At 38.0% G+C, this 15,839-nt stretch overlaps 1 protein-coding gene across 3 annotated transcripts; it reads right to left on the bottom strand.

Moving 5' to 3' along the window:
* Window positions 1-1,564: 1,564 nt before the first annotated feature.
* bmp5 (bone morphogenetic protein 5) lies at window positions 1,565-11,230 on the bottom strand. 3 transcript variants are annotated; one of them, XM_027165914.2, is made up of 7 exons: window positions 10,275-11,226; window positions 6,710-6,902; window positions 4,417-4,565; window positions 3,388-3,585; window positions 3,021-3,097; window positions 2,773-2,883; window positions 1,565-2,632 (listed from the first exon to the last, which is right to left on the bottom strand). In XM_027165914.2, exons 1-7 carry the CDS (start codon window positions 10,753-10,755, stop codon window positions 2,483-2,485), a joined length of 1,359 nt encoding a protein of 452 aa, XP_027021715.1. In that variant the 5' UTR covers window positions 10,756-11,226; the 3' UTR covers window positions 1,565-2,482. The 3 variants fall into 3 exon arrangements, with proteins under 3 accessions (XP_027021715.1, XP_027021714.1, XP_047668900.1); XM_027165913.2 differs by having other exon boundaries at window positions 1,569-2,632; window positions 3,021-3,100; window positions 10,275-11,223; XM_047812944.1 differs by lacking the exon at window positions 1,565-2,632 and having other exon boundaries at window positions 2,752-2,883; window positions 10,275-11,230.
* Window positions 11,231-15,839: the final 4,609 nt, after the last annotated feature.

The following is a 15,839-nucleotide window of genomic DNA, read 5'->3' as shown; positions in this document are numbered from 1 at the left end:
TCTGCTTGTCTGCACGGCTGCGTTTAAGCAAGTGTAATCCGGTCACTCGACTCTGAACAATGTGAAGTAGAATCCCAGATCAATGTCAAGTATATCTCGGTAAATATTCCTGTAAATCGATGGCGTCATCCTCTTGCTAGTGCAGACATATATAAATCTAATCTATTTCAATTGAAGCAAAGCTACAGGTTTAAAACCAAGTGAAGAGAGTCGGAGCAAATGACGAGCAAATAATTCTGCATTCGACTTAAATCAGAATGTCTGAACTACCTGTAAGGAATAACAGGATTTTTGAGCTTGGTGTGTTCGAGCTTTAAAGTAGCTTAAAGCAATGCTACCAACAAGCAAGCCAGCTATTAATAGTGATGTATTTATTTTCACGATCTCTGTGTAGTTGTTACAGATTTAGCCAACTAATGTGTCTATATCCATCTATAGAGTAAACGCTTCTATAAACGTATCTAAAATAGCGGTGTTTTATCTACTGGTCGTAGTGTGAGCGGAATGTCCAAGACACCATCATACTGTATGAAGGACTGCTGAAAGGTCCAGGAAAAACTTTCATTTGGAGTCAGAATTCCATGTTGAGGAGTTTCCAGGAGGAATTCCGAGTTTATGTGGGCTTCATGTACAAGTACAAGGTCCAATTTTTGAATGATTTTTTTTTATATATATATATATATATTTCAAAACCTGGTGCGTCACGATGGCTTGGTGGTTAGCACGTTTGCCTCACACCTCCAGGGTTGGGGGTTCGATTCCCACCTCCGCCTTGTGTGTGTGGAGTTTGCATGTTCTCCCCGTGCCTCGGGGGTTTCCTCCGGGTACTCCGGTTTCCTCCCCCGGTCCAAAGACATGCATGGTAGGTTGATTGGCATCTCTGGGAAATTGTCCGTAGTGTGTGTGTGTGTGTGTGTGTGTGTGTGTGTGTGTGTGTGTGTGTGTGTGTGTGTGTGTGTGTGTGTGTGACTGAATGTGTGTGTGTGTGCCCTGCGATGGGGTGGGGACTCCATCCAGGGTGTATCCTGCCTTGATGCCCGATGACGCACAGGCTCCCCGTGACCCGAGAAGTTCGGATAAGCGATAGAAAATGAATGAATGAATGAATGAATTTCAAAACCTCTGAAGTAAAAGTTTGTCTTTTTTTTATTATTTATTTGTTTGTTTGTTTGTTTGTTTGTTTATTTATTTATTTGGACCAGAATTTTTTTTTTCCCTTTAATACAATAAAATAGAAATGTTATTTGAATTTCTCAGAATATATCTAACGTATATTAAGGTAGAAATTCTGCTGCATTGTCTAAAAATCTTGACGAAACCTCATACTTTTAAGCATCATTGTTCTACGCATATTGGTGTAAGCATATATAATATAATATATATATATATATATATATATATATATATATATATATATATATATATATATATATATATATATAAGCATTTCATTCAAACCATTTCCTTTCATCAAGATTTCATTCATTCATTTGGATTTTACTCAAAAATGGTAATTATGCAGGTGACAAATTTCTTTAACAAAGTTTAATGACACCAAGATGAAATTCAGTTGAACTTGTATGTATAACATTATCCATGACCACAAAGTAGCTTTACATAAATCTGTGTCTAAAGCTTTAATGAGTGAGCTACAAGCAAGGAAAAAAATCCCTGCGATGGCATGAGAATAAACCCCGAAAGGAATCCCAGTTCCTTTAAAGGAATCAAACCATCCTCATGCTTCTGGGTGATGTCGGATTTGGATAATTATAGTTCAAGAGTCATGCAGGTACGGACAGACAGTGATGAATGAGTGTTTAGATGTAAGCCATGCTTACATAAGACACTAGCTTGAAATCTGTGCTAGTGCAAGTTGCAAGGAAGTGAAATGATTTATTCACAAAGGCTATTTATAACCGTGAAAAAAAAAAAAGATATTTCAGTAGCATTTTTTTTGGAAACATATTTAATAACACATTAACATTGTCCTAATACAATAAATGTAATATATATTATTCAAATTACTAATGTAAATTCATATAAATTCTGCAGGGATTCAAAACACCAGCATTTAAAATTGCCAGAAATATCGTTCATGATCAAAAGGGTTAATAATAGCTGCTGCTTAAATGACTGGCCATTTAAATAGGGATTCGGAAAGAGCATTTATTATCTGCAAGTGGTAAATGTTCAACATGTCTTTTATTATTTCAAAATAAAGCCAAATAAATAAGCACATTCATGAGCTAATATATACATAACACTGTACATCACTGTAAATCTCAAAACTATATCTGGTATGTGTGGGGGGTTTTTTTTTTCTTTCTTTCTTCCAGCTATATTATAGGTGGCAGGGTTTACAAAAAAAAATAAAAAAGCTTAGTCTAGAGTCTCCAGTTAAAAATGAACTTAATGTATAAACCCCACTGACTTTGTGTGATTGTGTGCATCACAAAAACAAGCCCGAGTACATATACGGACTTCAGTGGCACCCACAAGACCTGACGACCATATTGCGATATTTTTTCAGAATTACATTTGAGCTGTCGTCAAAGTATAGCACCGATATCGCGTTCAGCTTGGTCGGTGCACAGCAAGGCTTTGGCACATTGTCAGGAAACATGAGATGGACCTGAATGGAAGACATACAAAATGAAATGGGTGAAATCGGTGAAGTAGTCATGGCATGTCACTGATATCTGGTTGCACCGTGTAATCATGACACATGCACTGTATTTATATATATGTATATTAGTTAAGGTTAAGATTTACCAGAGTTTGCACAATCGCATGATTTGTTGCATTCATATGTGCATTGAGTGGAAATGAGCATTCTCCATCACAATAAAATGCCGCATAGCCCTCAGGGGCAATTATCCAGTCCTTGAGAAAACAAAAAGAAAGAGATCGAAAGGTAGAGAGAGAGAATAACATGTCAAGTGAGAAAAGCATCAACAGTCTTGGTTCTATATTACAAATTTGGGTTCCTCTTTGTTTTTTTTCTGAAGCATGCCCCCTACCTGCCATCCTAATTCACGGAAGCTGACATAAAGCTCATGCTTCTTGCAGGCTTGCTTCTGTTCGCTGATGTTTGGATCTACTGTAGATAAAGGCAAACCCACCATCAGTGTTCAAATGCGAGCGTAGTCATTTACTGTTGTTTAGTCTAGTCCTGCATGGGTGGGCTCTGTGGCCAACCCTCATGAGCACTTTTTCTCTATGTCCAGCTGCTCGAAGGTATTCTCCCAAATAATGATGTTAAGCAAGGCTTAACCTGGGAACCTTGTGTTCCCTAAAGCTTTAAAGAAGTGTGTGATGTATAGTCTATAATCAAAATAATCAAATTATGTTGCCTATATGCAGGTTTCATTAAATATTATATTCTACCTCCAATCTTGGTGGTTTGTGAGGGTTTCGGTTGACTTTTGCTTTTGTTTCTGCTTGGGTTCTTCCTCTTTCCCCCCGTGGCTCGGACAGAGCGCAGCAACACTTCGCTGGCTTTGAAAAATGCCACGAGAAAAGGCTGCTTGGATTGTGGCCCACTCCTGCCGATGATCCCAGCCGATTTCATGTTGATGCTTCGACCTATATATTTAAAGGTTGAACACGTTTAAAAATGTCAAACAAGGTTTTTTATTTATTTATTTTATTACAGACATGGGTAACAAACTGTCCAACAATAAACATGTCTTTATCTATGCTTAAATAACCAGCAACCCCTGATGAAATTATACAACATATATGAGCTGTGCATGCTGCCAGGAGCAACAGACAACAGGAAACACATGTGGAAATGGTTGGAAATGTCAAACAAATTATGCTAGGACATTCACTGAGAATAATATTTTTATCTATATGCACCTTGGTTGTTTGTTTGTGGATAAATATGTTACCATGCAAGTAACATTTAATTAATGACTGAATCCATTTTAATAAAGTCCTTGGCTAACATTTTCAGCATTATTTGAATCTGGATGGTGTCTCGTGACAAGCTGACTGCACATAATAAGCATGAGAAGTGTATCGGAGTTTTGTGCCGAACATTATTTTCGTCAATATTTCCATAGACCTGCTTATTAAAAAAAGGAAATAAATGGGGGGGGAAAAAAACACACCATGAAATGCATTCAATTTAAACATCGCTACATACATAATATGGAGCAGGATTTGGATTTCTTCTTTCTAGTTGTCAAACTCACCTATAAATGACTAATGAAAAGCCCAGACATGAAATCTGCTTATCCCAAGGTACTGAGTTAGTGATTTTTCCAGGCCTTATAATAACTTTAAAGAAAGTTTCCTACTATGTGCATGAGTTTGAATACTGAATTTTAATGCCACAAGGCATAGGCAACTTTACAAAGCAACCGTTATTACTTAGATCTGCTACAAATAACATCCGTGTCACTTCCTTACCGTCCATGGTCTCTACACAGAGCTGAAGGCCCATGTTCTGCTGCGGGTTAAGCACCCAATGGTTACTGGTGGCTGTGATGTCAAACACCAGCCATCCTCCATCTGAGGCACGAATTTTCTTCGAATCGAGCAGAAATGTCTCTGCATCCCTAAATAACACATTCAGCAACACAGAGTTCAGCTGTAAGATAAATTGTGGTCATAAAAGGCCCGAATTATCCAATAACCACTGCCAAATGCAAGTTTCAATATAAATCTGTTCCAGGTATCCCTCTGTCATCTTGGCATCAATATCATGGACCGGCAATTCCAGTTAATCTAATTGTCTGGTGTTCCAAAACAGTCTGTGGGCCACACACCATGAGAACAGACAAGTCACAAAACAAAGCTGATCAGAGACAGTAACAGGCCCAGACATGCTACGTGCACACTTTGGTTCTAATCACACCACAAATAGCTCTTCGTAGACTGCTCTTTTTTTATTTATTTATTATTATTATTTTTTTTTTTTTGAAAAAGTCTTTTTTTTTTCTTTTCTTTTCTTTTTTTTTTTTTTTTTTAAATATAAACATCCTAATCCAAGAGATTTAGTTATACTAAAAGCATTTTCCCACATAATCCGTTTATCTTAGTCCAATTTTATTTTGTTCCTTTTTTTTTTTTAAACACATTTTTGTAGAACAGCCACAGAACACTCTTATTTCTTGCCATTTCCTAGTTCGGCTATTAAGAATTGGGTGCTATGTTGTGAAATTCCATTTATGAAAAAGAAAATTCACAGCAAAGACTGAAGCAGCGAGGCCTATTGCTCATAAAAGCAGACTTAGCGGTAAGCCTTTGATGGCCACGGTTGCTTTAAACCACCTTGTCTGCATCCCAGGAGTCACATATCTCTCCTCACATATCATTCACGCCTGGTAGGTATAGGCCGTGTATACGGTCTGGCCGTGTATGACTAAAGATAAGTAACAGGTTTCTTTTCCAGAGCATTATGACAAACGCAAAAGGGGCAGGTGGGATGTTGGCACTCTGTACGGATGTGGCTCTTGTCTCACAGAGGACATTATTAGAACCAGATGGCCCTGTTTGGGAAGTCTGACAAAGTGGTTGGGATATATCAAAAGGCCGATAACCGAACGGGTTTCCGAGATTTCATATGTAGGGGAAACTTGCAAATGGCCTGTTAATGGAAACCTTTGATCTCTGGGTTTTTTATCAGCGAACATGGTGAGAGTGAAGCAGTGCAGGGATCGAATGGACAGAACTAATAACACAATCTCACAATATGAACTAGAAACTAGACGTACAGTAAACAGCCAAAGGGCTTGAATGACTGCAAGCTTTAAGGTTAGATAAAATACATATGCACAGTTGCTTCTAACTCAGTGTTTCAGAATGGAAGTGTTCTCCACTCGCCCATTGATCATGGCTGTGTATTCTTTTAAACAGGTGTCTTTTAGTAAAAAGGTCAGTATTGCACAATGCTTAGCTTTTATGTCTTCTCAAACCATCTACTGTGATAAATTCATAACACAAATAAAACATTAACCACATTGTATTTCACACCTGTGGCAAAGTATTAGCAAATTATTGATTACAAGCTAAGCAGACCGTGATGAATTGTACTCGCTGTCACAAAATAAATAAATAATTAAAGCAGAATCTAGACTGACTTGAAAAAACCGTCTGATTTCAGATCTTACAAAAAGGGATGAGCTGCTTGTTTAGCTTTCATGAATGTGGAGAGAAACAGTATATTAACTGACACGTGTGGGCAAAGACAGGTCAGTGTTTCAATGGTGACAAATTACGCTCTTAAAACTTCCTGAAACATGCTGTTTAATCACCACTAGAGAAGACTCCAGACAGACTCCAGACATACGCTAGTGTAAACAGGATGTCCTTTTATTTTCTGCCTGATTGCCTACCTAAAGTGTTTTACAGAGCAGCCTTGGTCTTAAAAGTACTAATGGAAAAATGTAACCGCAAACGGTTTGACAATTTAATCCAGGAAGTGTTTTCAGATGACTGTGATGCCAAGGAATGGGAATAGCACTGAATTTTTGCATCCTGCTCTTTCCCATAAAAAAAAAAAGGCTTTATGATGTTAAATTTAGTGCCATGTTCCATGACAATACTATCCGTGTCCCGGTAAAGCACAGTTAAAAAGACAACAAACTTGACCTAGTAACATTACACAGTTTAATACTTGCTGTCTTGAGCAGTAATGTTTTTAACTCTACAATAGAGCGTTTATGTCATATATATATATGAGTATGTATATTGCACTCACCTATTTTGATATTCCTTGATCACCTGGTATATTGAGACCTTTAGAGTGACGTTTTCATGTCTCCCATGACTGTGATCTTTATAGATGCGAAACTCTGCTGCTGTTACGGCCTCGCCATCCGGAATTTGAGTCAGGTCAAAACGGAACTCTTTATAGTGTCTCCTCTGGTGGGAAAAATCCCTGTCTCGCTCCACTGCAAAAGAGAGCAGCGGAAGAGTGTTGGAGGAAAGAAAAAGGAAAAAAAAAAAAAAATGGTACAGACCTCCATTCTCTTTAGATCGAGAGGTCTCTTCTGGAAAGGTATGATATCATCTCACACATGATGTTAAAATATCTAAACCTAAACATTTCGGTGAAGGGGGAAAAAAAAATCTCTATATATATGTATGTATTTTGTACTTGGCCTTTGCTGTGAGCTTTCAGTATTCTCTCAGTATGATGGATGATCTGGCCGTTAACCAAAGCAGGCGTTTACTAATGACCCTCTGCCCTTAAGCATAGACAAGTCTACAAGATAAAGTGTTTCTTTCTCTTAAGACAGGCTGGCAATATTAACATATTTCACATATTTTGCTTTCCTTTTTGATCGTCATGTTTAAAGTACACGCGTTCCAATGATAATAAGATGTACTGATGCTAAAATAAGATATGTCTGGAGTAAAGATTTATTGTTTTCCTCAACTCATAACACTGAAACAGTATAAACCTACAGCCAGAGCTTTAAACCACAACATGCCTGATTTATAGACTCCGTGAACTTGGAACGATCCAAATATCTAGAATCTAAACAACCAGATGTTTATACATTGTAGTACACGATAGTAAGACGTAGAAGCGGTGAAATCATCCCTACAGCTATATACAAGGCCTAAAATAAGAGTGCAAAGTGATAACTAAGGAGACAGGATTGTAGTTCCATGGTGTCAGTGATATAACGCAGCGCTGTTTCTCTGATAATTTATCTATAGTGAAAGTCTATGGCTACTTAACAGGAAGAGGTCAGAGGCCAGGTCCGAGTCATACCAGCTGCTCAGGCTCAACTTCAAGCCCGGCCAGTTAATTAAGAACAGAGGTCGGGGCCTGTCAGGACACAGACAGCACTGGTTTAATTCACAGGATTCATTTAAAGCACGACTTTTTGGAACAGACTCCGCACTCCGAGCCACATCTGTTATGTGTGTGTGTCGCATATCCACTTTGTATAGAGATTTAAAGCAAATCATGAAAAAATGTAAAGTCACAAAGTTTTCAAAATATGTTTTAGCATGAAAGAGTCAGCTGCCCCAAACTGCCCTGAATTTCCATATTTAATTCTACCGGATTTAATATTTCTAATATTTTCATAAATCTCTTTGAAAGAGTAAATCAAAATATAAATATAGCATTAATTAAACTGTTGGGAATAATTTTGGTATAGTGTTTTTTTATTTATTTTTTATCATCTATTTCTGATGCAAACACCGATTCTCATTTTAATTTAGAAGTCTAGTGTACATGCCCTCATGATTCAAATTGAAAACATGTGTTGTGTAGTCATTGTGATAACGTTCCTTGTGGGCTACCTAAACGGAAACGTTTCAGAAGGTCAGCCAGAAATTTAATCTGCTTTCTTTTCCCCCCCTCTCATGTCAAGAAATTACCGCTATTATTTTTGACAATTTGACAACTTATAAATACAGTAACCGACTCGAACACAAAAGTCGATTTTAGTGATCCGAGCTCTAGTGAAACACGATGCAAAATGACCACGAACTCGCCGTCACAATTTCGGACGTGAGAAGCGGCAACACTTCATGAAACAAAGGTTTCATGACCCAAACCAGTCTACCCTGTCCCCTATCCTCCCTTTAACAACAGGAAATAATTAAGCCAAATTATCCACAGGTCAAACATTCAGTTGATAAGTTTGCATGAGCTTCTGGTCAAGAGGGGTCATGGCTACTGAAGCATTACCGCCTTAATCATGCGTATCGCTGTGACTCTTTTAAAACACACAACATTCCAGAAACCGGGGCCTTAATCGCATGTATTCAGCACAACACTTGAGCATGTCTTATAGTATTTATTTCATGTTTCCTGCTTTCCCCCCCCTGCATACCATACAATGTGTACCATACTATGTCTAAATGAATTTACACAGACACTACAGAGGCTTTACAAATGATCTGATATAATAACACTCTTTAGTGGCCAGTGTCTTTTCCTTTTCTAACCTGTAATTGTCTCAGAGTTTCCAAAGACCGTGTTCTATTTTATCTGGATTATGGAGATTTAAATGGCATGCTGCATAGGGTTCAGCCTATATGTTGTAAATGAAAGGGTGTCAAAAAAATGTAAGTACAGACGTTACTTTAACGTAAGATTACGTCGCTTTTGGAGCAGGAACTATAAATTGTTCTCATAAATTTAGCACGCTTAAAAAAAGACGTGAAGAATTTCGAATTACTCGTTGCAGATTCACGTGTTCAGCGTAATCCGTCTATATAATTATGATTCGTAGTGACTCATAGATTTAACTGGTTGTATATAACGTGCACTGACAGCATCGGGACTTGCTGCGTGTAAAAATCTAGGGTGTGATTTATATTTATCTAAACACAAAAGTAGGAGTAGGTTATGGTCTACAGGGTTTGTTCTACAGATTTCGCTTCATTTTATGTTCAGTTTCATGAATGGAGAATTAGTGAATGAACATATTACATATTGTATATCCAGCGATTCTCAAAGTGAGGTCTAGGAACCCAAACCTGAGGATATATGTGTGCTTTGTTTTATTAGTTTTATTTACTTTGAAATTATAACCTATCGAGTTTGGAACAGTAACTGATGTTTAACTGATGACTTGAATCCTGAATTTTAACATCACAAAAACAATGAAGCCTACAAATAATGCCAAGTTTGCAGGAGGGAGAAAAAGCTCTACTCTGCAAACAAAAATCCAAAATATGAATCTATATACTATATAAACAGTTTTTTAACTCCTGAGATCACTGGAATTTCCAACAGTTCGAGGGGTCTCGATCTGCAAAATTTTCAGCACCCCTGGAAAGTTTTTTTTGAAAGTACTCCACAACCGTACCGGTCTGAATATAGCTAAATGAAATCATGCGCTAAAATGGTACTACATTTATTGTGTATTGTGTGGCTACCTCAAACCACCCCCACCACCTTCCCCCAAAGGAAAACATTACTGTGAACAAAGTTCTATTTGTGAACACAGGAGCTTTCTCTACATCTAGATGTGTTTTGTTTTCTACAGATTTCACCTCATGGTGCCCCTGTAATATTTTGCTATGATGCACAAGTGAAGTCTTACTAGTCAGTTTTACTAATGCATGGTATAAAGACTTACCTATGAGTATGAGCTTCGTATGGGTGCATTGCATTTACTAGATTGGACAAACATACTATGTTTAGTGCTCATATAATAGACTAGAATCGTCTGATGTGCGATTGCATTGTGTTTGGTGCGTTATGCGCTTCTCCAAACCCGATGATCCACAAATAGAAACGGTTTAAAAAAAAAAAAAAGGCATCCAGTTCCTCGGGTAATGTTTATACCTACCCAGATTCACAAAGCTCATGACCATGTCGGCATCGTTCAGAAAGTTTGCGTCGTGTGAAGTAGCCAGAGGTGGACTCTGACTTGTCCAGGCCACAGGCGCGCGTGAATATCCGTATGGAGCGCTGTGTTGACTTTTACGCGAATTTCCCAAAGAGTTTAAACTGATCGCTTTGCCTGTGCTTTCGAGTAGTGCGTCCTCTTCTGTTTCCTCGGTCGTCATGGCGTTGTACAGATCAAGCATGAAGAGAGGTGCCGAGGATGCCTGCTTTGACGGAGAGAAGGGTTTCGGACGATGGGGCAAACCCAGGATGGAGAGAATCTCCCTTTGGATTTCTCTGCGCTCGTGGTTTCTCAGGCGTCTGTAAATGAAGCTCGAGTGAACATGGTTGTCCCCTAAAGCGCACTGGACACTCTGTAGGAAGCCCAGGAAGCTCCAGACGAGTGCGAAGGCCGCGCCGTCGTAACGCCTTAAGACCTTCATAGCTGCGATCTTATGATGCTGTTTCTTCACCACTCAGGTCTCGGGCTGTTGATGAGCTCCATGACAGTGCGTGTACCATTCATAATACTAATAAATAATAAGCAATAAAATAATAACGCAGAACAGAAACGATCGTTTAGGTTAAAGTGCACCTTGTGTCCGTCTGATTGGCGCAGTCCTTTGTAGTCTGATGGTTCACATCACGCTTGGTCCTTCTTTTGATTCATGCGTAAACTTCGAACGTCTTTCGATCGACTTGTTTGGTTTGAACCCACAGTAGTTCCAGAGAGGAGAGATCCCGAGTTATAGATTGCTTCTTTAAGTTCTGTGTGGTTAGTGATCCGAAAACAGCACGAGTCGGGGACGAGACGGAGATCCGAGTGAGGAATCGGTTTGTGCGTCTTAGTGCGACTCAGTGGAGCTCCAGCACTGGAAGCGTAGACATGTGTGTGTGGGGGAGTTCAGACCCAGTAGTCCGTCCCACACACAGCATTCATGTTCACCTCTAGCGGTCGCATGAAGTCTAGTTGTCCACGCTTCAGTGTGAAATTAGAGACACTTGATATTCGACACCCAAAGAAGAAAAACGTCCTCGGATGTGGTTTAGTCCATGCAGTTTCTAGTCTAAATCATTTTATCCTGTGTATGTGTGTGTGTGTGTGTGTATATATATGTGCAGTGTTAAAAAATCACAATAACAATAACAAACAGCACACTGAAAAAAAAGAAGACGATAAACAATATGGTCGGAAGAGTAAGACCTGTTGCTGAAACAATCCATCTTAAACTCGAAAGATGAGGTGGCACCTTCACGGAACGGATGCACCTTTTGTACTTCTAATGTGTAGTAGGAATTCGTGTACACTACTGTAAATAGTGTAAATATAAACTGTCGGGATGTGGTAGCTCAGTGGTTATGGTGTTCGACTACTGATCGGAAGGTCATTGGTTCGAATCCCATGCCCTGCAGTTGCCCCTGAGCAAGGCCCTTAACCCTCAATTGCTCAGGTATATAAGCTGAAATAAAGTGGATAAGAGTGTCTGCTAAATGCAAATAAATGTAAATAGACAAAAGTTTGTGGACGCTTGAGAATTACGCCCATGTTGTAGTTCTTCCCTCAAAATGTTAGCACATAGATTCTTCAAAATCTACTGGGATTGTTTCCCACAAGAGAAGGTTATTATAACACCAATGGGCATCTGGTATACAAACCAATGGGCATCTGGTATACAAGTCTGGAATGGGATGTTCGGTATGGACATAGTCAGGTGTCCACAATATTTGGTGGTTATAGTATATATTGGGACGTCAGGTAAAATATGGAAGTGAATGTCAGCGCTTACTAGCGTTACTAGGCCCTTGTTTATATTACTTGATAAAATCACTTAATTGTATAGAATGATTTTGTATGCTGTGACATTATGATTTTTCTCTTCACTGGCACTAAAGGGCCCAACATTTTTCCAGCATGAAACAATTTCAATTCCGTTCAATTCAATTTACTTGTGCAGCACTTTTAACAATAGACATTGTCTCGAAGCAGCTTCACAGGAGTATAGAAGTCTGGAATGGGATGTTCGATATGGACATAGGTGACATAGTGTATATTGGGAAGTGAGGTAAAATAGGCCAGGGATGTGAACTTCAGAGCTTGTGTTACTAGACCCTTGTTTATGTTACTTTGCCTCCTTGACAGGAATAAAATCGCTTAATTTATGTGACGTCATATAATGGAGGTGTAATAGCATCAAACAGGAAGTCAGTGAGACATAGTTTGGATTTGTTTGTTTCTTTGAACTGGTCATAATTAATATAAAATATAATATGATGTGGTAGAAAGAACAATGTGTAAAGTTGATACAACTGTATATAATATTAGGTTAGTTAATATCAAATTTAAAACAATAAAATATTGTATCTAATGCTACCGGGATTCCAGTGGCAATAAACAGCCACTGAAATTTACTGTACTTATCAGTAGCTGTAATTACGATCACATTGAAGTGAAGTACAGCTGTGGTGACTGGCAGGATGCCCAGCCTTGTGCAAGGAAAGGGAGAGTCAGTCCTGGTAACAGTCTATCACTCAACAAGACTCTCTGAGCAAAACAATACACCACATCGGTGATAAGTCTAGTAATTTTAAAGGTTCCTTTCTAGCTCGTTGCCAGCTTGCACAGTCCACGGTTATTTCTTAGAACTGACCCCACATTATTTGGTCCACAAGGTACCATTTTTTTGCTGCAATCTATGTCTTGTGTACTGTTTAATGACACCGACCCAGTGACAATTCCTGTGTTCCCGCTCATAATAAAAACATAATACATGCTAAAATGCTAACACCAATGTGCATAAAGCAAGGTCCATTATGATACTGTGTGGTTTACCAATGTTGCTGTGGTAGAACCTGTACAGGCCATTGACCTCAATCCCATTCAACACCATTGAGATGATATTCCAAAAGACTGGTGGCTATTAAAGCAGCACAGTGAAGAGCAGCTCCATATAAATGCGCCTGGTTTTGAAATGGAATGTTCAGCAGGCAGATCTTGTTCTGATGGTTCTTCACCTCTACCTTATGAGCTTGTGAGATAAATTAAGCAAAGAATGTTTAGAAGTCTGGTCACTACCTAATGGAAAAGCCAGTAGCCTTTTTAAGGTAATTTTAGCACACTTTATCTTAAATATCTTAACATTTGTTACTATAACATTTAACATTTTTTATAGTAAAATAAAAAAAAAAAAACACATTAGATGATTCCAAGCCTGTTAAACTTTCTATTACATGTAATATAGCTTGTAAAGCTGAACACTGACATGTGTATCCTCCTGAAGATTTGAGTCTGTAGCGTCATGCTCCGTTTTCGTTATGACACCGAGCCGTAAAAAGATTTCCGCATTTTGTAGTGTTATAACATGGGAATAAAATGGACATAATTGAATTGGGATTTATTTAGTGGAATTATTTACAAAAAGCTGTAATTGCATTTGTTATTCTCCCCCATTGGGTTAAAGGAAGCAAGCCATCACCATCACCACCTCATGATGTGGGAGCACATTCTTCTCACTCCTTTACACAAAATCAGTGACCACAAGGACATCGAGTTTAACCCAGACAGTGATGATAATTGACCTTAATGTCCATTTGCTTACTAGTGCACAGCAAGAAGCCACGACTTGTGATCATAACATATAACATGTGATCGTTATCCCCAGCCACAACATGGTCTTTGGGAAAATAAGATGCTACACTGTTCTACTGTAAGAACAGAGCTCAGGGCTTCAAACATCAAAATAATTGTTGTCTCAGAAGCTGCCTTTTACAATAGATGTTCTGTCCAAAGCCTTTGCTGAAGACATGATCCAACAAATCTTTCAAGTGAAAGAGGTATTTTAAACAGACGTATACATAGGAAACAGCCCAGATAGTTAAAGAACAAAGCTTGAACAAACATAAAATATATTAAGGATTAGGCTTTCAGAGTAAATTACAAGCCTTTACAAAGAGTTTTTGAGACAGGTGTTTAAAGAGGCAGAGAGGAAATAAGCAACAGGTGCTTTTGATGCATAAAAAAGACTAACTCAAGCAAGGGGGATTGAGACCTCTGGTGGACAGGCGAGAACTTTTGGTGCAAAAACCTATTTCTGACTGATGTGTCTTTGTAAGCAGTTGAAATCAGTCATCCATGTACAATATTAATATGGCTTAAGACTTCTTAATTCTGAAAAAGTAATTAAAAGTTATAAAAGTTAATAAACGTTTTCCAAACATAGTCAGATGATATCGGACAAAAAATATGCATAAAGACTGTTGTAGTTTTTTGCCATAAATGTTCAACATTGGAAAGACATTCTAATGTTTGTCAACTGTTGATACTGTACAGCAAAAGTGTTGTAGGCATTTTTAAAGTGGAAAGGCAATGATTCTTTGCTTATACAACATTGAAGTTGCTGTTCATTAATATTCATATATGTAATATTACTACTACTACTACTACTACAACTACTACTACTACTAATAATAATAATAATATTAATAATAACAAGAGTGTGAATGTATATAGCACTTGGCAACATGGTTGACAATTAGGAACCCATGAAAATCTTTAGAAACTAAAGTAAAATGTAAAGCACAGATCTTGCTAGGCAGCAAGTGTTGCTTGAATGGTTTAGATTAACCATTATTATATTATATTAGATAATATAATAGGTTATGACCTGCTAAACTGACATTATGAGCCAAAGTACTGAGCTGCAGCATAAATTAGATGTGTTCTAGACAAACAGTTTCCATTCTTTGTTTAGACAATATAATTAATCTATTCACACTATTCTAGTGTGAAACCAAAAGAAACTGATTTTCTAACCAGAAAGTACTGTATCAACATCACTTTCATTCCAAATCTGTAAAAAACCAAAACAGAAAGAGATCCACAATCAGAGGGATGTACAGTAGTAGTTCATTGACGTCCTATTATCAGACTTAAATCTGTCATTATGAAATGCATTACTCTGTATATCAGAGCAAAACCAGGTCATGATGCTGCTTGTACTGTATGGCTGCTTTCCACATGGGTTTCTGTAGACTACAGTAGGTTCTGGAGGTCAGAAAGTAGGAAGGGAAAATAAAGCTATGCTGCATTTAGTAATGGCTATGCATTTTAACATTAGCTGAATTAATAGGAAAAGTAAAACAAAAAGAAAATGCATGTCTGGAGCCACCAATTGGTTAATTAATACTAATACTAGTTTGTATTAGTATAATTACACAGAAGTCCCAGCAACTTGAAGTTGCTAACCCAGTTGACATAAGAGTTACAGAAAATAAATGCATCAAGAGGATATCATTTACACATCAGTACATCAGTAACACAAGAGGATAAAATGGGTGACAGAACAACCTGGTGTTAAGTAGGGTTTTTTTTAAGTTTATTTTTGGTTCTGTTTTCTGTAGCATCAAGGAATCGGAGGTGAACTTTCTCACGGAGATATTGTGAAGTTTATTAGTAGTGACATATACACTAGTAGTAATTAAATCGCTTCAAGATTGCTCGTATATTCAACTCTAATCATCACAACTCTAA

Source organism: Tachysurus fulvidraco, chromosome 4 (genome assembly GCF_022655615.1).
Source record: "Tachysurus fulvidraco isolate hzauxx_2018 chromosome 4, HZAU_PFXX_2.0, whole genome shotgun sequence".
Lineage (NCBI taxonomy): Eukaryota > Metazoa > Chordata > Actinopteri > Siluriformes > Bagridae > Tachysurus > Tachysurus fulvidraco.
Note: the sequence above shows the minus strand (reverse complement) of the source record. Positions and strands in the feature narration are given on the sequence as shown.

Excerpts from the sequence above, each read along its gene's own strand:
- bmp5 (XM_027165913.2), bottom strand. The coding sequence starts at position 10,755 with ATGAAGGTCTTAAGGCGTTACGACGGCGCGGCCTTCGCACTCGTCTGG. Across the intron at positions 6,903-10,274 it reads CATGAGCTTTGTGAATCTGG|TGGAGCGAGACAGGGATTTT; the intron begins GTAGGTATAAAC and ends TCTCTTTTGCAG. Across the intron at positions 2,633-2,772 it reads ATGCGATTGTGCAAACTCTG|GTCCATCTCATGTTTCCTGA; the intron begins GTAAATCTTAAC and ends TCTTCCATTCAG.